This window comes from Carex rostrata, chromosome 21, assembly GCF_964058835.1.
Source record: "Carex rostrata chromosome 21, lpCarRost1.2, whole genome shotgun sequence".
In the NCBI taxonomy this organism is placed as follows: Eukaryota; Viridiplantae; Streptophyta; class Magnoliopsida; order Poales; family Cyperaceae; genus Carex; species Carex rostrata.
This window is the reverse complement of record NC_135938.1, coordinates 1,277,968-1,303,442: the sequence shown is the minus strand read 5'-3', so window position 1 is coordinate 1,303,442 and position 25,475 is coordinate 1,277,968. Positions and strand designations below refer to the sequence as shown.

Below are 25,475 nucleotides of genomic sequence, written 5' to 3'. Positions count from 1 at the left end.
GTGAAAAAAAGGTAGCTCTTCAGCTTCTACAAAATATTACTGAAATCGTTATACCTTCGACAGCTGAGTTCATGAAGTTTTCAACAGGAGCTCTTACATCGATAATTGCATTCACGTGTCTTTAGTATTCATTCACGTGTTGTAGCTGCCTTTTGAAATAATAACACAAACATGATACAGCACCCAAACTAACTTGATTATGATAAAACACGGCATGTTTTTTTTTAAATTTATTTTTCAATAAACTATCTTAAATTAAGTAAAAAGTAGTTAAATATAACTAAATATGACCAATTACAACATGTTTAGATATGATATGGCTTGAGACACGTGTTTTGATCATTTGCAGGATGTGACTACCTCTATCATTTTAGTCATAACCGGCGCAATATATAAGAAATTGACTTGAACACTACACAACATGACATGCGATTAAAATCACGACACAATATACCACAAATTTACTTCACTAATCGTATCTTTGTATTAAAGGAAAAAAAAAAAAAACATGATAGCAATATTGGAGACGCTTTAATCACAAAAAGCTGAGAATTTCCCTCAAACGCAATTCGAAAATGAAATCTAACAATCGGAAGAGAGACAAATGACAGTAAAATTGATTAGGCATGACTTTGAGAGGTAGATTTATACGGTGAAATCCAACAGAAAACCAAAGAATTTCCCAAAAATTGCTTCATTAAATGTGCAAATCCTGTTGTGCCCTTGGTTTTTTTTTTCCTATTGATTAAAGATTGAAAATCAAGTCATCCAACTATTTAATATATATAAAAAAAATTTATATATAAATTTCGAATTTGCGACCTCTCATACGAATAATATTGCCTTTACCATTAGATTAAATGTTGGTTCTCGTGCCCTCGGATGAAATAGCAGTGTTTCGACATTAAAACTGTCGAGAAAGAGTGTGATTAAGTTAGTACATTGTTTTAGATTTATGGAGCTATTTAAATTTATTAAGTTTAAAATATATTTACATGATTTTAAAGCATATTAGATGGTTAGACTCGGTTTTGACGGCCATTTTTATTAAAACCCTAAAAAAAAAAGTTTTTACAAAAGTGTCTCCTGTTCACTTTTTTTTTTTAAATGCCCCAACTGTCCAGCAGAGGGGCGGCCCATATTGAGACCTGACCGCCCACAGGCCGGGCGGTTCTCTATTTTTTTTTTTTAGAGATCTTAATATTTTCATTTAAATAATTTTGTGAAGTTTTAGTTTTCTTGTTTAGGGTGTATGCCAAAAAATAAGACATTCGATATATTTATGAGTGATGTCGTAATTCTTTACAACTTTGATTTGATTTGTAGTTGGATATCACAAGTCTAAAGATAACACTAATTGAGGCACTAAATGATGTTTTTTTTTTTTTTCAATTCTGATGCTTCGAATGCATAGGGGTTCCCTCACTGGGCAAAATCTAGATTTGTCTCGTCCTTCCCTTTCCGAAAAATAGTCATACGCGCAAATTCGACTTTTCTAGCCAAAGTTATGGTTATTTAAAGTTTTTTCAAAAGCTGAACTTTGGAAATTCATAACTAATTTTAGAAAGAGGAGGGTTCAAATGCCTCCATTTTTTGTGCCTCCACCATGCCTCCATTTTTTAAAACTTTAATAACTCAAAATTTAAAACTTAAAAGTCAAAATAAAACCGTTAGATGTGATCTATGTTATTTTCTCTATGTGCTCATAAAAAATTATGACATTTCAATTTTGTTTTTATGTGAATCAATAAGTTCAAAAATCAACGTTTAGAAATTATCCACATTAGTACGTTTTTTACAAGCTCTTGATGATAACCAAAATAAAATTGAAACGTCGTAATTTTTTACATGTGCATAGATAAAATGATGTAGATCATATCCAACGGCTTTATTTTGACTTTTAAGTTTTAAATTTTAAATTATTAAAGTTTTTAAAAATAGAGGCATGGTGGAGGCATAAAAAATGGAGGCATTTGAATCCTCCTCTTTTAGAAAAATCTAAATAAGTTGAAATTTGTGACAATTCTGTGTATTTTTTAATGCTCTACATGCTGGTGTAATCACTTTTGCAGTTTGGTCCCTGGATCAGTCCAGACTTGTTGATTTACCAATAGATGTCAAATTTGATGTTTTTAGTACATTTCACTATACCAGTTGCCTTTGCTTAGTGTTTGGCTGCTGAGTTTGGACTTGGTGCCATACCAGTGGTCAGTCGAGGGTGCTTTGTGCATGGACAAAGATCTAATTTGAGGTTTGCACATATTTTAGTAGCTCTAAACTACTGTTTTAGTACTAGAAATAAAGAGAAGAAGATCAAAGCTCAAAAATATCATTTAATCAAAAATTTTGAAATATCAACAAGCTGTCAGAGCTTGAAATTTTTTGAATCAATGTCAAGTCCTTAATTAGTGTTATATTTAGACTTGTGATATCCAATTGACAAATCAAATCAAAGTTGTAAAGAGTTATTACATCACTCATAAATATATCGAATGTCTTATTTTTTTAGCATACACCATAAACAAGAAAACTAAAACTTCACAAAATTATTTAAATGAAAATATTAAGATCTCTAAAAAAAATAAAAAAAATAGAGGACTGCCCAGCCTCTGGGTCAGATACCTAGTGGACCGCCCCTGCCCCGGACGGTCAGGTCTCAACATGGGCCCCTTCTTTGCTGGGTAGTAATTGGGGCATTAAAAAAATAAAAATAAAGTGAACTTCTACTTTTGTAAAAATATTTTTTCTTTTAAAATTTTTAATAAAAATGGCCGCGGTTTTGGATGAGATTTTGTTCAAAACCCGATTCCAAATATAATGGGTAGCCCAATTAAGACAGTTTTCTTTTGGTGCACGAAGTTGATTAAAGTACATTATAGTTCTATAAATATTGATAAGGCTTATCATTTAATAACATGAGTATATGAAATGTTTCATATATTGAACAGACCTGACGAATGAAAATATTATATGTGTTATGTTAGTGTCATTAATGTTTTCATTGTGTCTCGAAATTCTAAGATATGAGATGTATTTATTTTTCACATGAGAAGTATATAATGCAATTGGTATTAAAAGCTACTTATCATAAATTGTGATAAAAATATTAGTTCCTTGTATATAACTTGTGCGGGAGAAAGTCATATGTCAATAGTATCATTGCCCCTCATTTATAATAAGTGATAATATTTTATAGGCCTCTTGGTAAAGTAGAATTATAATGCATGCAATATAACTGAAGTACAATTATATATTTATAATTTACTTAAGAGACCAAGAAACGAATATAACAAAGATGACACAATCCAACTTTGTATATTATTCATAATATCATGTGACAAGGAATAGACACAAGTAATGTTATTTGTAACATTACTTTAAAGGATCGTGTATTGTAAAAATGATACTTTACATCTATGTTATTTTGATAACTATAATGTATAGTTAGAATATAGCTTATAATTTATGGTAATAAAATATTTTATGTCATTGCCAATATAACACTCCTCTATATAGGTCACACCAACTGAAGAAGAAACAGGAAGGGTATTTTATTTGAGGAGGGTTCCAATGCCTCATTTTTTTCATACCTCATCATACCTCATATTTTATATTTTCGTTTTCAAAGTTCAAATTGTCGATCCGAACCATTCAATAAAATATTTATACTAAAATATGCATGGAGATGAAATTTTATATTTTTTTTGGAATTTTTTTGCTATTTTTTAAGATAGGTACAAAATCACTGTTTTTGAACCGTTCAAAAAACAATGATTTTCTACCCATCTTAAAAAATAGCAAAAAAATTCCAAAAAATATAAAATTTCATCCCTAACCATATTTTAGTATGGATATCATGTTGAACGGTTCGGATCGACAATTTAGACTTTGAATATGAAGAAAATGAAGATATAAAATATGAGGTATGATGAGGTATAAAAAAAATGAGGCATTGGAACCCACCTCATTTTATTTATATGATGTATATTGTTTCATATAATATAAAATAAAATACATATGATAAAATGTTAAATATCATGACTGCTTAGCACGAAGATAAATTTATGAGAAGTGTGCATATTATATAATATAATATACATGACACATAAATATAATAATGTGCAGAACATTGTTATAATATAAGTTTATTAAAACCCAAAATCAGTATGAGTTGAAACTGGTACTGTAGCGCACACTGTAGCAGTTAGTGTTGTCTCTTTTAATAAGTCGAATTATACTAGGAAGGTTTCACAATGAAAACCCTAGTATATTTGTATATAAGGAGAAACAATTTGTATATAGGAAGCAATTTTCTGAAAAATTATTTGTATACTAGCGCACACCCTAGTATATTTGTATATAGGAAGCAATTTTCTGAAAAATTATTTCATTCTCTTCCTCTCCCTCCTAGCAGCCACCCCCTCTTCCTCTCATATTATTAGTTTATCTAATGAAGAATTATTAAAAGGACAAAAATGGTTATTAACTAGATTCTAAGCTTAGATTAGATTAGATTAAGATCTTTAGCAAGGTCTTTCTAATCCTTGTTTAGTTCAAGGTGAACGTTAGGAGGCCGTTTCGACAAATGAAGGTATCCAAAAGACCTAGAAGAGAATACGACTTCTCTCTATTTACCAAATTGATATTTGGTAGAGGTATATTCAAATCACCTTTAGTATATAGATTTGTGATGAATGAATGAGTAGATAATTATTTGTGCATATGAATTACTTGAATAAAATTAGCATAATAAAGTAGGTCCGTACGTAGATGCTTATAAGAGGGTCAAAAAAATTTATTTTACCGCCTTTACGCATCATGAAATCTTTCAGTTTATACATTTCATATTTCAAATTGTATTTTTTTAGAAGAAAACTAGGAGCTTAGGTGGTTGGTGCTTCTTTGTTTCGTACAATCCTCCTTCCATAGAGATTGCAGAAGAATTTAGAAAAGAACAAGACATGATATATTTTGTTGGAGAAACAATAGAAGTTGGAAGTTTTTTAATTTCATTATGGCGTACGCCATGCATGTATGAATTATCCTGAAGGCGCACCCAATCAAGGCACTTTCTATCAGAATTCTTGTTGGATAGTGTCTAATTGAGATTGTTCCTCACCTGGGGAGGAACATTGGTTCTAATTTTTTTGCATGTGAAGCTTTTTAAATGTTTTTCTTTCTTTTTTTTATTTTTTTTTCGATAATAATTTGTTGAATGTGTGGATATTATATATATGTTCACAACTCTTTGCATGCATTCAAACTTCTTGACTTTCTTTAAGAAACTTTGGTTACATTTTTATTACTAGTTTTGTTAATTGGAGAGTTTGTGAGGGCAAATTGTATTTTTTTTCTTCAGTTTATTACCAGTTTAAGATGGTCCAAACAAAGTATTTTAATGGAATATGTTCACGCATAATGGGTATCTAGTTTTATCATTTCATATTTCAAGCATGGGTACAAATTACACATACGAACAAACAAGATTATGCATGCAAGAATATTTTATGAATAGAAGTTGTCGCCATATTGAACCTGGGATGTGAAATTTGTTCATTTGAACATCATGTTTATAAGGAAAATAATTCATACTGGGCATAATGAAATTGAGAAATACTAGAGAGAGAGCAAAAGCTAGCATAACTTAGTCAAAACAGATATCCAGTTTCTTTGGAAAATGAAAACTATATAATGATGCAGTGAAGAATCATATCGGGGTAACATATCCTTAATTACTTATACGATAGATAACTCACTAAAATGAAGTTATTTATAATTTATTTACTTGAAGAAGAAGAAAAAAAACAGAAGTGGTCATTAAATACAGGAAAATTAAAAAGCAGAAAACACTAGCGATTTTATTTAACAAATAGATATAATGTACTTGATTATTAACCATTACAAGATTTCTAGTTTATCGGAAGATCAAGGCAACATTTATTGCCAATCTATAAATATTTATTGCCATTTGTGTGTACTGGTGCTCATGTTTCAACATTTATTGCCTATCTATAACCATTACCAGTAACAGTACCAGTACCAGTAGATGTACCAGTGGTATCCGTCTTGGTAGAAACATCAGATTGTGAATTTGAAATCCCGTAGAAAGAGACCAGTGGGGACCACACAGTTGTACCGTCACTCATCTTACCCTCTGCTGACTCCATTTCCCTCTTTTTCTGAAGTTTGCATGTCACAAACCAGAGGATATAAACAATTGACGAGAAGAGCAAAACACCACAAGCGACCCCAATCACCAAGCCAATGATTTTCGCAACCTTTTTCTTTGAGGAAATATGGTTCTTACCAATAGTCAAGGTTGGGTTGATTGTGTTTTGGGCTATTGGCACCGGGTTCAGACCAGCAAGGTTGTTCTCAGGTTTGCTCATTTTAAAAACCTCAAGACCATTCAATATTGCATCAAAATACTCAGATTTTGTTGAAAGATCCGGGTGAAGTGCAACCCACATATCCATTTGACCCGAGTCATCTGACCGAAAAGGAAGAACCACGTAATCCATGTAAGTGGGTATACCGATTCCTCTAGTCCATGCTATAACATCGAATTGGATTTGTGCTGTCTGGTTATTAATGTAAATAAAGAATACCCGCTGGTTCACCTTGGTTATGGGATATTGTATCTCACAAAAATGGAATCTGAGGAGGTAATAGAACCCAGCATCTACTTGTAGGATCCAAGTGAGATTGTAATTCAAGTTGATTTGTGGGTATGGACCCATTGATCGTGCTGTCTCGTACACTTGAACTGGTGCAATATATTGTGGAATAGTTGGTGGATATTCAATTGTCACATTAGTATTATTTTGAAAGGTGACACCAAAAGCTGCACCGAAAATATAGCTTGAGTCGTCATCCCATGAGCGGTACAAACCTGAGTCTTCAGAAGGAGCTAAGGGCCGGCCGCCTACATTGAGCCGGTACATTGTTTGGAAAGCCATACCTGGGTCATACGGAAATGGGGTATCAACACCATCAGCATAGTAAGTTATTCGAGAACTGAATATATCAGGAGACGACATTATCTCAATTCCATTTACAAAAGCATATGCATTTGGCTGCTTGGTTGAGGGTGAAAAGGTTAAATTTAGAGTACTTGACGTGAGATTGATGGAGAATTCCCGAATGAGGTACACATAGTTCAGCGCATTTACAGTTATCAAGGCACTGAAATTGGAGAGAAGAGTATAAGGGCCTGCAGTGGCAGTGAAGAATGAATTGGTTGCGAGGTAATTTGAATAATTGGTGGGATAGAAATAGAGGCGGAGGAAGTATCGGCCGGGAGAGAGAGGGAAGGTGTAGGTATAATTTGCGGTGAAGATACGTGCAGTACTGAATGGTTCCACTGGTACCTCTGGGTTCTGGTACGGGATTTTTGCATTTTGGCTAGCTTCATTAGAAATATATTTTGTACCAGTGTCTCCAACCCATATGAGGTTCTCATCAGTATCCGGGGAGGATCCTGATGTGCCACAACTTAACAGGATGTGAGTGACGTTGGAGTCTGCGGTGAAAGCCGGGACAGCAAAATTGAGGGTTAACATAGAAATACATATTAGGATTAGAGAACATGTCAGGGATTTCATTTTTTGGGGTCTTGTTTTCCGAGATTATTTAATGGAAATTGAACACAAGGTTGATCTGAAAATATACCAAATCAGTGGAGTAGAAGGGATTACCAGTAAAACCTAAGAGCATCAGAAAGGGATAGAAGTCACCATAACCAGCACTTGAGGAAAGAGGAACTCTGGGATGTATAGAGACTTAGAGAGAGATAGGAACCGCAAACTAGTCAACTAAGACTTGAAGCGTCAACACAGCTTCATGCCAGTGTGTAGGTGGTGACACATTTGATCTTATTCATTACTTTTCTCAACTGAAAATCGGTTTTCCTGTGGCATCATCTTTGAATCAGGTTGTGTAATTTCGCTTTATTATAACTAGTTATCATGGATATTCTCGTGGTGGTAAACCATATACTGACATGGCTGTAATTGATCTATTATTTATTATTTATGTTCGTCCAGAAATCAGAACTGGGAACGACTCAAAAGGAGGGAAGAATAAAAGGCAGATTCCTAGAGGCAAAGGTGGGGACCACAAGTCATGATCAGGCTAGCTGGTGGAGTAGTGGATTTCATCTAGAACGAGAAAATGTGAGTGCGTTGCTTTATCCCCACCTCTAAATCGTGATGGATTTTTTTATTTTAATTTTTGTTTTGGAACCATTTGGTGCATTTCATGCAACTGGAGAAGAGAAACATATTTCGCATTACGCTCAATATCAAAGCCGACTTTTTTTGTTTACCAAGCTTAAATTATCTTTTGTCTGAACTAATTAATTATCCTTTGAAGAACTTAATATGAACTAATTAGCGCCAGCTTTAAAAAAAGTACAACAATACATTCCTTTCCTATTTCTTTATAACCTTTTTACCTTCTCTTTACTTTACTCCTTTTTCTTTTCTTTTCTTTTCCTTTCTCTTTTCTCGTGACTCTTTTTTAGCCGACCTTATATTTAAGTTTTTGAGATATTTTTTCATTTTTACACTATTTTGAACTTCATATTTTACTTTTACTTTTAACCCTCCTTTTCTTTATTATTTTACTCTAATTAATTATATCTCATCTTTTTTATATCTTATGCGCTCCTGACCTAGCTTGCTTCAGTTTGGAATGATTTTGTTATTAGTAGTTAGACCTTATTTTGTCTTTTTTATATTACATTCTTATTAATTGTTATTATTATAGATTTGAACCCTATTTGCTTTATTATTTTATGACTACATTTTAATAGTTTTAGACGTATGCCATCCTGTACTCTTTTAACATTGAGGTTGTTAGTTATATGCATGATATTAATTAAGCCTTTCAGAAGGGACCTTCAAAAACTATATATATATAATACGACTTATATTCAATCTACTAACTATTACTATTAATATTAATTCCTTATTACATATATGCATCAACAACCTATTATATGAATAATTATAAATACATACCCATCCCTAGAGATTGCAGTAAAGTATATATATCCATCCCTATAGGAAAATTTCATATAAGAGATATATTGCATTATGTATACATGACATTTTTCTGATTAATGGAGAGAAGACTGGTTAAGGTGCAAGGTTATTAAAATAGAACAAATATATATATAAGGATACTTAATTAGTTATTTATACACTATAATTTATATTTTACTCATATTAAGTCTTTATTCTTAATCTTAGTATCAAAAACGAATAAGTGTTCCTTAAGAAGAATTAAAAATTTAATCAGATGGATTTGGCTTCAATAAAATTGAAATGATTTTGTGGGGTGACTCTCGCTAGAGTGTGTGGTCACCTTGCTATATGATTTAATTAAATCAATGTTATCAGAACTAGACCGAATATCGACAGTACACTGATCAGACCGATGGATCAATCACTGGTTTTTAAATACTTATATGTTTATATATTTATGAGATATAAAAACTATTATAAAGATAAGAATGTTTTATATAATAAAAATTATCACATATATTAAACAATGTAATACAAATATAAATTTATAGATTATTAAAAATGTTAGAAATAAATTAGTTTACGCTCAAAATTTATAAAATTAAAAACTAAATAATTTTTACAATTATTAGAGAAAATATCGTTGGAATAATTTTTTTCACCAAGATGTTTTATAGTATTATACTTTATTTAGAATTGAATAACTATATAGAAATTATATATTTGTTTCGTAATTAAACAAACCTCCGACGATCAATATTAAAATTCAGCATTTTGAAAAAAAAAATTAAAAATATTGTGTTAATTGTCTGATAATGCTCAAACACATAATTGTTTAAAAGAATAAATCATAAATACACAAAAGTCTATACATAATTCTCCACGTAATAAGTCTTGTCATATACAACCTTTTTCTTCTCAAAAGCAGTGATTTTCAATAAATCTAAAAAAATAGTAAAAAATTTCAAAAAAATGTAAAATTTGGTCTCCAAACACATATTAATATGGAGAACAAGATGAACGGTTCGGATCGACCGTTAGGATTTGAAAACTCAAATATAGAGCCGTAACACAGTAACAAATCGTAATATGCATAGTACCATAGACTCACTCTACTTTCTGTTATCTTAGTTCGGCTAAGACCTCATTCTCTATATATAATTATATACTGACATGCGAATTGAATCAGAGAGCGAGAGAAAGATGCGTGCTTATAAGCCCGTAGGCACATTTCATTGTTCCAAAAAAATTCTGATGTTGATGTACCAATCACAGAGACAGAGAGCGAGACTGCGAGAGATACTGATATTGAGAATGGAAGGAAAAAAATAGAAAAATCTCATTTAATTTTATTCCCTATTTTAATTTTTTGGTGATCTCATGCATACAAGCAAAGGCAGAGCTATATTCAAAAAATTAGAGTCAATTGATACTCATTTATTTTGAAAATTTTTATACTTATACATGATTTTCTATATAGTCTAGAATAAAATGTTATAAATATGGTAATATTGATTCTCAATAGCAGCATAAAAAATTTATATGACTAGTCTTCATTTATATTTGACCCTCATAAATCATAACCTGAAAATCTTGCTTGACCTTTGTATACAAGTGTTATTTGAGATGAAAGATCTAACACGAAAATAGCGCCTTTCGAACCCCGTGCTGTTGTTACTTTGTAACTAGAAATGCAACTTATTGTAGCTTTTGCAGTGAACCATAGAAATTTTGCACATGTTATTAAATTTATGGATCTTCAGATATTGTACTACTCTCTCTCTTGTCACTCTCTCTCTCTTTCTCTTTGTGAAAATTTGGCAGATATTGTCAAGTATCTCTCTTGCGCCGAAATTTTATTTATAGAAAACACAAAAAGAAATTAATTAAAAATGAGAAATTATATGGTAGAATTTTAAAAATGAGAAGGCAAAGTGACAGATTGAACGCCTGCATGGAAACTAAATCATACCACAATCTCATCTAGAAAAAGAAAAAAATATATATATGTGGGACTCCAAATGAGAGCAAAAACTGAAAAGAAGAATTTCTAAATGTGGATCATCAAATTAGATAAAAATAATTGGAAAAAATAAAATTCTAAAAGTGGGACTTCTCATTAGACAAAAAATCGGAAAAAAAATAATAAAAAAAGGATCATTACTATGACCTGATACCATCATATAATTTTCTTTTTAATTTTTGTGTGTTTTTTCTTTGCTACAAAAATATATTAGCACAAACTTAATATACAAATCAAGAATATATTTGACTAAGTACATTTTTCACTATTCATTGATATGTTTTTTTTTTAAAAGAATATTATAATAGATAGAAGAAATGGAGAAATTATGAATTTAAATAAGAGTTTTTATATTATATTATGGTTTTTTGGTGATTCTGATCGTCATGATAAATTTTGAGGGATATCGGAATAGTAAAAAAATTAATAATAGTAAAAACTAATGAATAAAGAGTTTGAAAAAATTCGTATATGTCTATATTAAATGAAAGCCATTAAGTGCCGAATTGTCTTATTTAATATAATTATGAAGCAACAATATTTAACAACCAAAATAGATTAGGTGTCGAATTATCATCAATTTATAATCATCAGGTGCTAATATTTAACATCCATTAGGTGCCGAATTATCATCAATTTATAGTCTCGACCACGTTATTTAACAACCAAAATAGATTATCAACGTAGAAACAATAATAATATAAATAACATAAACATAACATAGCATAATTTAAAAAGTCTGAATATCATATAAAGTAACATAACAATTTTAAAATATATTAACATAGTATAAAATAACATAAAAAAAAGGCCGAATTACATAGAAAGTTTAATGAGCCACTACCTTTTTTTAATGAGCACACACATGCCGTTTTATGGTTATATTAAAGTAAATTTCATTTGTTATTCATAAATTTGTTCACAATTAATTTATTAAAGAAGTGCTAACTATGTTGTTCATAAATCATAAATCATAAATGCTAATTAATTTATTAAAGAAGTGATAACTACATAATTTCAAATATTAATTCTTATTAAAAAAAAAATTTGAGAAATTTTTTTTAAATTGCAAATATCAACTCTTATTTGTATTACGTGTGAACTATATAAAATTATAGCTCACATTTGTTAGTGGACAGCCAACAAAATTATTATTTGTGCTCAAAATGATGAATTAATAACGATCAGAATTCTGACTTGACATCAAAATGATGTTCTTTTTATGTTATTAAACCGTATGAATTGGATTGAAATTAATATGGGTACAGTTCGGGTTGGATAAAGAAATAACTGTTTCAGTGATCATAAATTCTATAAAGATAGAGAGATATTGACAGAATTATTTTGACTTTTTCAGCATGCGTTAAGTTAAATAGCTCTGTCAATATTTTATCAAGAATGGATCCCGGATGCCAGTGCGGTCCCACTTTCCAGTAAAACGCAACTCTGACCGAGGAAAAACGGAATTCGTATCCTCTGCATTAACTCAAAATGGAATTTTTTCAGTTAATGAATCTCAACCATCCGATCTCTTTCAAGATTCGCACTAGTATTAAAGTCCTATATTTTAGGTAGGAGCCGGATTGACTCCGTTTAAAATCGGACGGTTGAAATTCATTAACTCAAAAGATTCCCTTTTGAGTTAATGCAGAGGATACACATTCGGAAAAACGAGGGAGAGACGAAGAGTTCGTATTCTCTGAGATACCTCATATTTTGCGTGAACGACGTGTCCGGTGCCTATTCGAGGATAGAGCGGAAGCCAGTATTATTTGAGGTTTGAGATTCGTGCAGAATGTATTTGAACGTTTGAGATTCTCCAAAAAGTTACGCAAAATATGAGATATCTCAGAGGATCCGAATTCGAGAACGACCGACCGGTAGGATTTATTATACTACGAAGTCCAATCTCTCTACCTCCCCTTCTGTCGCCAGTCGCCATGGATTCCAATCCCGACGAGCCGGTCCAAGACCAGTACCCAGCCTCTGAATCGGATGAACCATCTCGCGCTGACCCGAACCAAAACCGAACCGACACCACCGAGCACGACGATCCACCTCCGGCCGACTCAGACATAAGCCCGACCCAAACCCCCGAGTCCGTAGAGCACAACACCATTGAACCGGAATCTTCTGTCCCAGAGCGCCTCAATTCGCTAACGCTACAAGACCCCCCCAGTGAAGACTTCCGCCAGAAACATGTCAGCAATGGATCCCTCCCGGCTGATTTCTATACGTCGGCGAGTGATGAGATCGAAATTGTCGAGGAGGAGAAGGAGGATGGGGGTTTGGGAAGTAGCAGTGGCGGTGGCGGTGGCGGTGGCGGTGTTGTAACATGGGCGAATCGGAGCGACGGCCCACCTAGTCCCAGTAGCAGTGGGTATGCCGCGGAGAGGGGAAGCAGCGTCACCTCCAGTGGAGAGGTTGAAGTGGATACTGAAGGAAATTCGGATTGGGGACGCGAAAAGAAGTATTTTCACGAGGTATGTGTTTTGATTTGTTTCGTTTCAAAGTGCCCAAGCTAGCATTGACATTGTGAACGCTACTAATTTGCATGAATAGCTCTCTGATTGAGCTTTTTTTTTTTCCAAACTTCACTGATGCCAAGTGCTGATCATACTTAATTAACTCGTGTACATTGTATTTGCCGTTAAATTGTAAGGAAGAGGATTATAACCTAATTTATGTATGTAATTCTATTTAAAACTTTTGGATTGATTAATGCTATTGTAGTGTCGATTCATCATGCATGGTTTGTCTATGAAAATAAATAAATGCAGGATGATGGTTCTGATTCATGGAGAAAGAGGAAGAAGCATTTCTTCATTTTGAGCAACTCTGGTAAACCTATATATTCTAGGTAACAAGATCTTTCTTTTTCTTATTTGTGAAAAAATTAGCAATTAATCGAACAACAAAATCAGTTACCGTTTTAAATTTAAGCTGTTGTTTCTGGTCACAATTTCAGGTATGGAGATGAACACAAACTAGCAGGATTTTCTGCAACTTTACAAGCTATCATTTCCTTTGTTCAAAATAGGTGCACTTTACGAATCATTCTGTATTTGTGCAGCTCTAAAGTTATCTGAAATCTCTTATGATGTCTAATTTTGTTTTCTTTTTAATCATACAGTGGCGATAGTATCAAATTTGTAAGAGCTGGGAAACACCAGGTATTGTGACTCCTGAGTTCAGACTAATCTTGTAAAATCAGAACTTTGTTCAATCATACACATTTTAAGCAGTTCATTGTGTGCAGATAATATTTCTTGTGAAAGGTCCAATATACTTGGTGTGCATTAGTTGCACTGACGAGCCAATTGAAGCATTGAGGGGTCAACTTGAGCTCCTATATGGGCAGGTAAAAGACTTAGTTTCATTAACATGGTTTATTTATTTTTCAACTTTCTAATTTTTTGTCTACATCAAATTTTATTTTTGAATTTGGTTGCAGATGTTGCTAATTTTGACAAAGTCGGTTGATAGATGCTTTGAGAAGAACCCAAAATTTGACATGGCTCCCTTGCTTGGTGGGACTGATGCAGTTTTTTCTTCTCTTATTCACTCCTTTAGCTGGTTTGTACACGCAGACTTATTCTAAAGCTTTCTCTTGTAATTTGCATGAATAATACCTTATATGCATGTAAATTCCCACATCTCTGCTATAATGGCTGAGACTTTGAGCTAATTGCAGCAATCATCGACGTGTTAGCTTAGTGTGACCCTGTAGGTTAATTCCTTAAATGCAGTTCATTTTGTGCCCTAGAGATGCTAGATTTTTTTCCCTGAACTTAAACTGAACTTGAATCAAGAAAAATAAAAAGAGCATTGGATATTTTTTTGCATCCTTACAGAAAGTTTGGGGTTAATCTGACTTTGTTTGTCTGACTTAACGTTATGTTACTTTGAAACAATACAAAAGGTGTGGATTTGACTGAAATTATAATAAATGGTACTGCTATTTTAACTTACAGATAAAATCGGTGCAATATGTAAGAAGCTCATTACTCGTACACTTGTCTAGAGCTAGGATGATTGGTAAACAAAAAAACATTTTTTGTAGGAATCCAGCAACATTCCTTCATGCATATACATGTCTACCTCTCTCATATCCTACAAGACAAGCTGCTAGTGCTATTTTGCAAGATGTTGCTGAGTCAGGAATTCTTTTCGCTATTTTGATGTGCAAGCACAAGGTATGTGTAAAACCTGAAGTTGAAATGAAGATATATAGTTTTCTTGACTTGCACTTAGTTTTTTCGTTGTTATGTTGTTAGGTTGTAAGTCTAGTGGGAGCACAAAAGGCATCTCTCCATTCCGATGATATTTTCCTACTTGCCAATTTCATATTATCCTCTGAATCTTTCAGGTAAGATAATCTGTTTGTGCAATTATAATGGGTTTCTTCATAGTAACTTTAAGACTTACTATCTTAAACAATGGCAAATTTTGACGTATTATTGATTTGTGTTACCTTCAAGGACATCTGAATCTTTTTCGCCTATTTGCCTGCCAAGATACAATCCAATGGCATTTCTGTATGCTTATGTACATTTTCTTGATGTAAGTGACTTTGCACTTTGATTTTGTAAGTTATATTTTTTAAGTTACAGACAACTTTGTTGATGCCTGTACTAAAAAAATCAAAGTACCAAATATGTTGCTGCAAAGATCTGGTTGACCTCGCTCTAATGCTCTAAATTATCCTGGTAGGATGAGCACATAGGTTATCTCTCGTCTTTTGGGTTATATGTGATATCTTAATATTTTTTTAGGTCTACATGATAACTCTTATTGTGCAGGGGTTTACATGATTATTATTGACACTTTACAAGATACATATCCTTTAAATTGACTTCTATTGTTGATTTAACAGCTGGATACCTACTTGGTATTGCTTACAGCCAGATCAGATTCATTCTACCATCTGAAAGACTGCCGGTAAGCTGCTTGCCTGAAAATGAAAAGAAAAAAAAAATTGCAAATTTACAATTTTTTCCTTCTATATACTCAGCGTTCGAGTCCAGAATGTCCTTGCAAAGTCAAATGTGCTGAGTGAGATTCAGAGATCCATGCTTGAAAGTGGACTCCGGATTGAAGATCTCCCTTCTGAACCAACCCGCCTACCCGTTGAAAGAATCAACACAGAATCTATATCTACACAGAGGACCATTGGTGGGTCTGCTGGGCTCTGCCATTTCATGTATAGGAGCGTGTACCTCAACCAGTTTGTCTCGTCAGATTTTTCTGCTCCTTTGAAGAACCCTAATCAGCAAAAGAGGTAATCAAGCTTCTATAACTTTTTCCTTTATTCTATTTATTTCTCCTTTGCTGGTTTTTCTTTGTTCTTAAATGATTGTATGCATGCAGATTGTACAGGGCATACCAAAAAATGTATGCTTCAATGCATGACAAGGGGACTGATACGCACAAGACCCAGTTCAGAAGGGACCAAGACTATGGTACTTTATTTTGAGCTGAGCAAATCTGATACTTGATTCCTCTAACAGTTTTATGTGTTTAAATTTTACAGCAACTCTTTTCTTATTGTCTCTTCAGTGCTATTTTGCTGGATTACACAAGATTTTGAGCTTTATGCGACTTTTGATCCTCTAGCAGATAAGGTTAAATTTTTTAATTTTCTATTAATCAATTTGTGAATTCCTTGTGAGGATGTTTGATTACAATGCTAGCTTATCTTTGGGCTAAATTTTTGTTATGCAATTTTTTTTTCAGTCTCAGGCAATAAAAGTGTGCAACAGAGTGTGCCAGTGGGTCAGGGATTTGGAAAACGAGATATTCTTGTATGCTGAAAGCACCTTTTCCTGGTGATCTCTTTCTCAGACAAATTAACTATATTATTACTTATATTTGTTAGGTTTGATGTAATTTACAACCTCATTTCTTCTGTCCTTTTATTCAGACTTAAAGTCTGTAACAGGAGCTTCCTAGTTTAATGTAATTTTTCTCTGAGCGTAAAATAAGATTTTTCTTCTGCGGCATTTTAACCGCCCTCGACCCCCTCTGTTATTCATTTTCCTTAAAAAGGATGCAATCTGCACCTATCAGATTTTGCTTTGGAGTAGTCACGAAGTACTATGGTCATTGTGCTTGAACAATTAAATTTGAAGTTTGATGTTACTTTTTTTTTTATACGAGTGGAATCAATCCCACATTTCCATTGATATAAGGAAAACCTTTTAAACTGTTTTTGAGACTGGTAGGTACCATTATGGTACCAACTACAAACAAAAGGAATTTGCCACCTAACAAACTTGGCATTAAAACAATATTAACAAAAGCAGCAGTCATAAAAGACACCATTCAACACAAACATAACAGTAGACAGCTAAAACAACTTATACCTATTCCAACTTATGCAAAAAGGACCCTGCAACTAATAGAATTCACAAAATCATCATTTCTTCAACTTCTGAGCCCTCCAACTCCAGCATCATAAAAACATATAAAATTAGAAGCCCATTGGGCCTTGTAACTATCTATTATGTGTCTAGATAAGGTTCTGTTTTGGTACTATTTAATTAAATGTTTAACTTCTAATTACTCAACCAATGCATATGCAAATCGGCATTCAAAAATAACCGGACAGGGCATGTGAGAGAGACAGAGTGTGCAACATTATTTAAAAGATTTGAAAAGCACCATCTTTCCGAGTGGAAAGTAACTAGTAAAATGGAGAAAAAAAATGTACTAGCTAGATTATTAAGCTAAGCCTATCAATAGATTGGTCCCTTTCCTCTCTTCCCTTTTTCTTTGCAGAGATCATGACTTGTGTTTTGGGTTACGGTCGCTTTAAAGGTCGACAGCACGGGTCCTGTACTAAGTTCTGGTAATGGTACAATGGACGCCACCGTTTTTCTTCACAAAATGCCTCATGAATCATGATAGCCTCAAGTCGATAGAGGTTGGAGACTATAACTATATCACATCATAGTTGTTGTTTTCTTTTTTATTACCATTGGTTCTCATTTATTGTCATATTTTAGACTGGCAAGTTCATGACACGCAATTAGAATGGTACGATTTTAATCGAACACATTAGATCATAATATGATTTCTTATGGAAGTTTTTTAATTATTACATTGCGAATTGAACAACTGTCGTAGTTGTGATATGAATCGTGAATTGCAGCGGATTGGAATTCTTGTGGCATTAAAGCAAAAACGGGACAACAATAAATTCTAGGGATAATTTTCTATGTGCTTTAATTTCTTAAATACCCTTTAAGAATTGAATTTATCTTTTTTACAACTTAACTCTTACAATCATTTCTTATTTACTCACTACTTAACTAAATCAAAATTATCTCTTATGAAATTATAAAAAATCTTGATTAACCTTTGATTAAGAAAAACCCTTGAGTTAACCCTTCATTTTCATTTTACATTTACGTCGAGATCTCTTTGGAGCAAAAATCCTGATACGAAGCTCTTCGTCTCTTCCTGTTATAAAAGAAAACAGAACATCAATTAATGGTCGCATCTCTTCGTCTCTTGGGAGCAAGTGCTGCTGGCATTAGAGGTGTTCATTGGTTTGGTTCGGTTGAAACCGAGCCGAACTAGACAAACCGAAGTATAATTCAGTTTCAAAAATAGAACCGAATCGAACTGATTTGGCATTGCAACCGAATTGAACCGAACAAAAGTTTTATTATGGTTTGTTTGGTTCAAACCGAAATATATTAATTTTTTATTTAAAGCAATTAATTTATAATAAACCGAAGTATATTAAGAAATAAAACGGGGTATTAAGAAATAAATGAAGTATTTAAAGTAATTGATTTAGAAATAAACTAGAACGCTTGAGACCAAATTCATAATATATAAAAGTTCGGTCGGTTCGGTTATTTCAGTTTTGAAAATTGTCAAACCCAACCGAACCGAAGATATAACTCGGTTTTAAAAAGCAAATCGAACAGAACCATTAAACCAAAAAAACGTACCGTTTAGTCCAAACTAATTTGGTTCAGTTCAAAACCAATTAAACCAGATCCAATGAACACCCCTAACTGGCATTTAGTAAAGAGAGAATCTTTTTTTTAAAGTAAAGAGAGAATCTTGAAAATATATTACCAATTGAACAATAATAGAATGAAGCAAGGCCATGGAAAGTCTTGGATGGACGTTGGAATTGGTCAGCCTTGATAACAATGTACCCCAACCAAATTCAAAAGTCAAAAGTCATAAAATGTTTTTCTTTTGTAACACGATTAGACAAATTAAGTGAAAAGGAATGGTTAATCCAGGGGTTTTTCTTAATCAATAGTTAATCAAGATTTTTTATAATTTAAGAGAGATAATTTTGATTTAGTTAAGTAGTGGATAAATTAGAAATCATTATAAGAGTTAAGTGGTAAACAAGATAAATTCAATTCTTGAGAGGTAAATAAGAAATTAGAGATGTCTAAATTAACCCTAAATTCTACATGAAAACAATTACGAAATGATGTTCACATGACAAACAAAAAAACATGGCGTGATGGTACTCTCTATGACATATTCAAATTGGACTCATGTTATGTGATGTGACTAAAATAATAATTAATTAGTCACGTCATAAATTAATGATATCACTTTTAGTTTTTTATTTACAAATTTAAAAATAAAATAATAATGTTAAAATAAAATAATAATGTTAATAAAGTTTGTCAAGTGATAGGATTAGTTTGCACCATGTGTTATGACATGTCATTTTCAATTGAAAAAAAAAAATTACGCAAAAACATATTATGTAATACTTAAATTATATTACATAATCAATACCGTTTCGTGATAAATTTTAAAAACATTATTATTTATTTTTATTTGAAATAGATGAAGAAGTAACTTCTACAGGGAGGCACGTGCGACATTTTCGCACGTAGGGGTGGCTACAAGTTAGGTCTAACTTGAACTCATTACGAGTTGTCTCGTTTGAGTCACGAGTGAATTAACTTTAGAGGTCCGAGTTGAAATTTTAGCTTGAAATCATCACAAACTGGATCGAGTTGGCTCACTGGGTCTGACTGGATTTTGTTTCAAGAAGAAAATAAATTTTATGAACTTTTTGAACTGAACTGAATCGAGTTAGACCGATCTGGACAATATAAAATGTACATAAATTCATACAAATTTAGAAATTGATGCCTAGCCGAGCTGGCGAGCAAGATAAGTCTAATCAGCTTGAACTCGTTAATTTTGAACTGAGCTAATGGCGAGCTAGCTCATTAATAACTCGGTCCAATAACGCACACGCCTGTTAGCAAGTAAGTCAGGTGCGAGTTACGATCGAACCAAAAGCTATGCGCTTTTTTGCGAATTCACACTCAAGTTATCTAACTGAGGATAATTACAATCGAACGGTTATCTTAGCCTGACACAAATTTCAAAACAGACCCCTACAATCTCCACATATTGAATTTGATCCGGCTGGAAGCTGGAGTCGAAGTAGCTGGGAGGATACGGATCCCTCTTTTGCCACCCCTTATTTCCCTATTGGCACGTATTGCATTGAGGGGTCAGGCATGGGTGATTCCTCGCGGGGACAATGACACGTGCACCAATCCTTGTCCTCATTGTTTGCCACACGTGCATTGCTTTTGCTCCTGTGCTGCCACATGGGCCAATAGTAGAGGAGAAAGATGACATGCACCTAACGCCCATGTGCTGCATCGGCACCACTGCATTCTGCATTCTGCAACACGACAAAATGCAAAACGTTTGCAGCGCTCCGACCGGTGGGTCCCACCTAAGTCGCTGTTATTATTAATATTATGTCCGCCGTTTGTCATGTCACGTTATTGATAAATTTTTACAATGATAATGATAATGAAAATTTTGCTAGCTTAGAAATCAACCATTTTATTTGATGTATAGCTAGTAAATTCAACTGATAATAAGCAAATGGGTCTGATATTTATCTAAAAATATAAAATCTATTGATCTAAAATTTATTTTACAAGAATTAATGGTAGTTAACAAGCACATACATTCGTTTTTACTTGTAATATATACCCCCAAAAAAAAAAAAATGATGTAAATGTTTGGTTCTATTTGCTCGAGGTGTTATATGGCTCCATCTAACGTTGTCTTTTAGCACCTTGCCATAGCCCATAGCCGCATAGTGTGCTAGATACGGCGCTTGTTAATTTATTTTATTTTTAATAAATGGTGGTTGTCTGGTTGAGATACATCCCCTTTGCAATATATGAACAAGTTCAACAGATTCCCTGAGCTCAATGCTTAATCAACCAATCACTTTATTTATGATGAAAAAAACAAAGACGGTCTCACCTCACAACGCTATACGTGGCAAATGCTGGTTGTGTTAAATAAATTAAATATGATATTTATTACATTACAAAATCGGATTTCATTTCATAGCTGAATTTCATCATTGGTGGGGTGAGAATGCACATGAATACATATGATTAGGTTGGTATCTAAAACAAAAGAAAGAAAGCTGTCTTAGGAAAAATTTGACTTCAACAGACGCAGGAAGCATGCAACCCTTTGTTAATTTATCGGTGAATAAATAGGAATAATTAAAACATTATTATTATATATTAAGTTCAACCTTAAAAACTTATCTGTTTCACTTTTTTTTTTTCTGTAAGGATAATGTTTGCATGTGACAGCACTGTCATGAATATTATCTTGATTTGACCGGGTTACTGGCGCGTTGGTATCGTTGCACCAAATAATAATCTTCTTCATCTTCTTCAAAGCTTTTATTCCTAAGCAAACTAGGATAGGCAAGAAATAAAACTCAATCGGAATCAGCAACACAGAAACTTCTTAGGAGGTCACCCATCTTAGTACTATTCTCACACAATTTGTGAGGGTTTTATTTTCATAAAGAAAGTTATTTTTTTACCGCTAGCTCGCCAAGCCTATCACGAACCATCCTTATTTTTCCTGACTTGGGACAGACTGTGTAGAAACTACACAGGCGAAATTGCACCAAATAATAATACATTGGTTAACAAGATGATAATGATAGTTAGGGGTGGATGCATAATTTTTGTCAAAGAGGAGCAAAAATCGAATTAAGATAGTTTATCATATTCAAATTCATTAATTAATCGAGTATTACATAAAACAAAGCCAATACAATAAAAATCAATAAAAATAACATAGTTTTACATAATAAAAAATAACAAAATAATATCATTGAACATATTAGAAAACAACAAAGTTGGTCCTGACCTGTAAATTTTAATAAAATTTCTCATTAACAGACTTTTCAGTTACAAGAAAGGCCAAAACAATTTCCAGAAAGAAGTAAAGTGATACTGGATTTGTATTTTTCCACTTAACTGTGTGTGGATCCGCTCCTCCTGGTGATATTACTTTATATTCTAGATAAAAGTTGTTGGTTTTATATTCTTTTTTAATCATATCATGTGTATGTCTACTGTTAATTATTAGAGTTATTTCTTTCTATTATTTAATTATTTTGATCTAATGAATTTCAAACTAAGAATAGAGTAGAACTAGGGTGTTCTTAAGCTCACCAAAGTGTTTGGTGAGCTTGACTCAAAAACCTGTCAAATCGGTTTCAAATGACGAATCCGAACCGTTGGAACCCGTCTATTTTACGTGTGATGCGTCTACATATTAAATTTTTAAACTTTCGAATTAGTTTAGTATAAAGTCAATTGGTCAAAATTATAAGGTTAATAAATTAATTTTAGTGCATTCATTTTTTGAACATGTTTTGACCGCTTGACTTTATACTAAACTAATTCAAAAATTTAAAATTTTCACATGTAGACGCATCACACGTAAAATAGGCGGGTTCCAACGGTTCGGATTCGTCATTTGAAACCGATTTAACGGATTTTTGAGTCAAGCTCACCAAACACTTTGGTGAGCTTAAGAACACCCTAGTTCTACTCCTAAGAATATGTATTTTCTATCGGTACATTCATCAAAGATCAAGTGTGTTTGGTGTCTCAGAATGATAATATGAATATATTTTTCAATCTTTAAAACTTTTTAATTAATTAAAGTGAATGTACATTTTGCTCTTATTATGGAAACAAGTATTGCTAATGAAGACAACGACATGAACTGCCTATTTGGGAGGGAAAAAAAATACGATTAAATGACTGGTTCAAATAAATAAATAAAAAATGTCTTCATCAAAATTAGAATATAGAAATACAATAATGTCACTAACCCAAACCAATTTTTGAGTAAAGATCTTAACAGAGCAGTTTTAGTTTTATGTAGCGCACAAATCATATACAGCTTTGTTTTGCTTCTATAATCCGTGTGCTGTATGAAACCAAAACTGCTCTGTATCCTGCTCTGCTTAGACCTCTTGATGCGACGTCTGGAAAGACAAAAAAAAAAAAGGCCGGGTCCCACAGAAAAGAGATAGATTCCTGCTAATTTGACTACTTTATTAATTAAAAGACAGGATACCCAAATGGCGAGCACCTATTGGCTTGTTCAACATTCCCATTGTTTTCTCGCTCATTTATTGAATTTAAAAGAAAATTAAAAAGAAACCTATGACACCTCTCCTCTCCTGAGCCCATTATATATAGAGCTACTCTTGTCAAAGCACAACTCCCTTCCTTCCTCTCTGCTCTAACAAGAAAGAAAAAGAGAAAGAAGAAAAATGGCTCTTGAGTCGTTGCCATGGGGTATAGGAGACTTTGCCATGGATGGGGTTGCTTCATTTTGGGGTCACAATAATAATGATCATCACTATTCTCAGGTTATTTCTTCTCTCCTTTTTCACCATTTCTTGTTTGACCATAGCACAGTTTTTTGTATAGATATTTATTTGCCATCACTAGAAGAGAAGAGAGAGAAAATTATCGTATGCTTGCTTTTTTTTACTAAGTTACTTTGGTCAAATTTGCTCTCTTTGATTAGTCTCTGTTTTTGAGAAACAGTAAAAGTTTCCTCAAAAAAAAAAAAAAACAGTAAAAGAAACAGAAATAGCTAGACGACCTTTTCAAAAAAGTAAAAGAAAGAAAAGGCAAAGAAAAAGCGAAGAAAAATGAAAGAAAATCAACCAATAACTTTTAGGTTAATTGATATATGTTTTTTTTTATTACATGATTTACTGAACAAAACTAATGTTATACTTTGTAAGCTAAAAAAATTATTAGCTTTTTATAATTATATAATCTTTAAAGTCTCCAATTAAAATCTTTAGACAACCTTTATCTAAATCTAACTCAAATTAATTGTCTCAATTTGAACAGAACACAGAGGAACTGAAACAGAAGCTGTTACAAACCACAATCGAACTCGAAACCCTTCGATCAACCGCAAAAGAGGAGATGAGGAAAAAAGAAGAGAGCATAAACAAGCTAATCCAACTAGTCAAGCTAACGACAAAGGAACGAGATGAAACGAAAGATCAACTCAGTGCACTCCTCTCATTTCTCCAATCCAAGAAACACCAACAAGCTGCGGTCGTCAGTTCGGGTTTGACCGAATCCGATAGCCACTCTGACACCCAAACCCGCATCAGCCACCTCTCACATGTCTCTTCTCCGGTCGAATCCTTTTATCATGACGAGTCTTCCAATATTACCACTGCTGGTACTGGTACTGGTACTGCAGCTGCTACAAAATTTGATTACGGGTCGGTTATAATAGAGGAGTTGGCAAAGAAGAAACCATTACCAGAAAAAGGAATGCTAATGCGTGCAGTCATGAATGCGGGCCCGCTACTACAGACTCTAATGGTGGCTGGACCGTTGCCAAGGTGGCGAAATCCACCTGTGCAGATTCAGGTGGGTGGGTCCCATGGGTCACAATTGTGCACAAATAGGCAAATCACGTTTCCATTGGATGAAAGATACACCGATTGCGGTGCAAAGCGGTTACGGACTTTTTGAGCTGAGATTGAGTTTGCTTTGGTGGCACAGATGATTTTGCGCACATACCGGGAAACAAAATAACCATCCAACATTTTGTATTGTGTAAGCAAAACACCATTTTTTTTTAACACATTTAGTTTTAGATTGTGTTGAGAATTTGAGATGCATTTGTCTCTTGTCTATTGTGACTATTGTCATGTTTGTAAAACATTTGTAAAGATCAGAGTAGACGAATAAACATGCTTCTTTATTGAAGCTGTTTCAGTTGTTGTAGATCTTTTGTAATTGAAAATTTCTGAACTTAATTACCAGTATTTCAAAAAAAAAATTCTGATTCTCAACTTTTCTTTATATTTTTGCTTCTATTGCATATATAGTGTCATTGTTTTCAGGGACAGATTCAAAATTTTCATCGGAAGACAAAAAAACATCGAATTGGGTTTACATAGCTATTCGGATTTAAATCCATTAACTAATTAAATACTCGATAGAAAACAATACTTTAACTTATACTTTCAATACTTTGACTTCTAATTTCGGATTCTCTAACCTATAATTCTAGTTACAAATCAT

At 33.0% G+C, this 25,475-nt stretch overlaps 2 protein-coding genes and 1 pseudogene across 3 annotated transcripts; 2 read left to right on the top strand and 1 right to left on the bottom strand.

Moving 5' to 3' along the window:
* Window positions 1–5,832: 5,832 nt before the first annotated feature.
* Window positions 5,833–7,759, bottom strand: LOC144573312 (receptor-like protein kinase FERONIA pseudogene; annotated as a pseudogene). The gene has a single exon (XR_013517926.1). The product of XR_013517926.1 is annotated as a receptor-like protein kinase FERONIA pseudogene (transcript).
* Window positions 7,760–12,901: 5,142 nt separating this feature from the next.
* LOC144573006 (SAND family protein) lies at window positions 12,902–17,033 on the top strand. Its single transcript, XM_078322661.1, has 14 exons — window positions 12,902–13,535; window positions 13,833–13,912; window positions 14,021–14,092; window positions 14,186–14,225; window positions 14,312–14,413; window positions 14,507–14,628; window positions 15,116–15,248; window positions 15,330–15,421; window positions 15,534–15,615; window positions 15,929–15,993; window positions 16,067–16,333; window positions 16,423–16,514; window positions 16,612–16,676; window positions 16,789–17,033. The coding sequence occupies exons 1-14, from the start codon at window positions 12,993–12,995 to the stop codon at window positions 16,882–16,884; spliced, it is 1,851 nt and encodes a 616-aa protein (XP_078178787.1). The 5' UTR covers window positions 12,902–12,992; the 3' UTR covers window positions 16,885–17,033.
* Window positions 17,034–23,645: 6,612 nt separating this feature from the next.
* On the top strand, window positions 23,646–25,218 carry LOC144573556 (uncharacterized). Its single transcript, XM_078323340.1, has 2 exons — window positions 23,646–23,782; window positions 24,279–25,218. The coding sequence occupies exons 1-2, from the start codon at window positions 23,684–23,686 to the stop codon at window positions 24,918–24,920; spliced, it is 741 nt and encodes a 246-aa protein (XP_078179466.1). The 5' UTR covers window positions 23,646–23,683; the 3' UTR covers window positions 24,921–25,218.
* The last annotated feature ends 257 nt before the right edge of the window (window positions 25,219–25,475 follow it).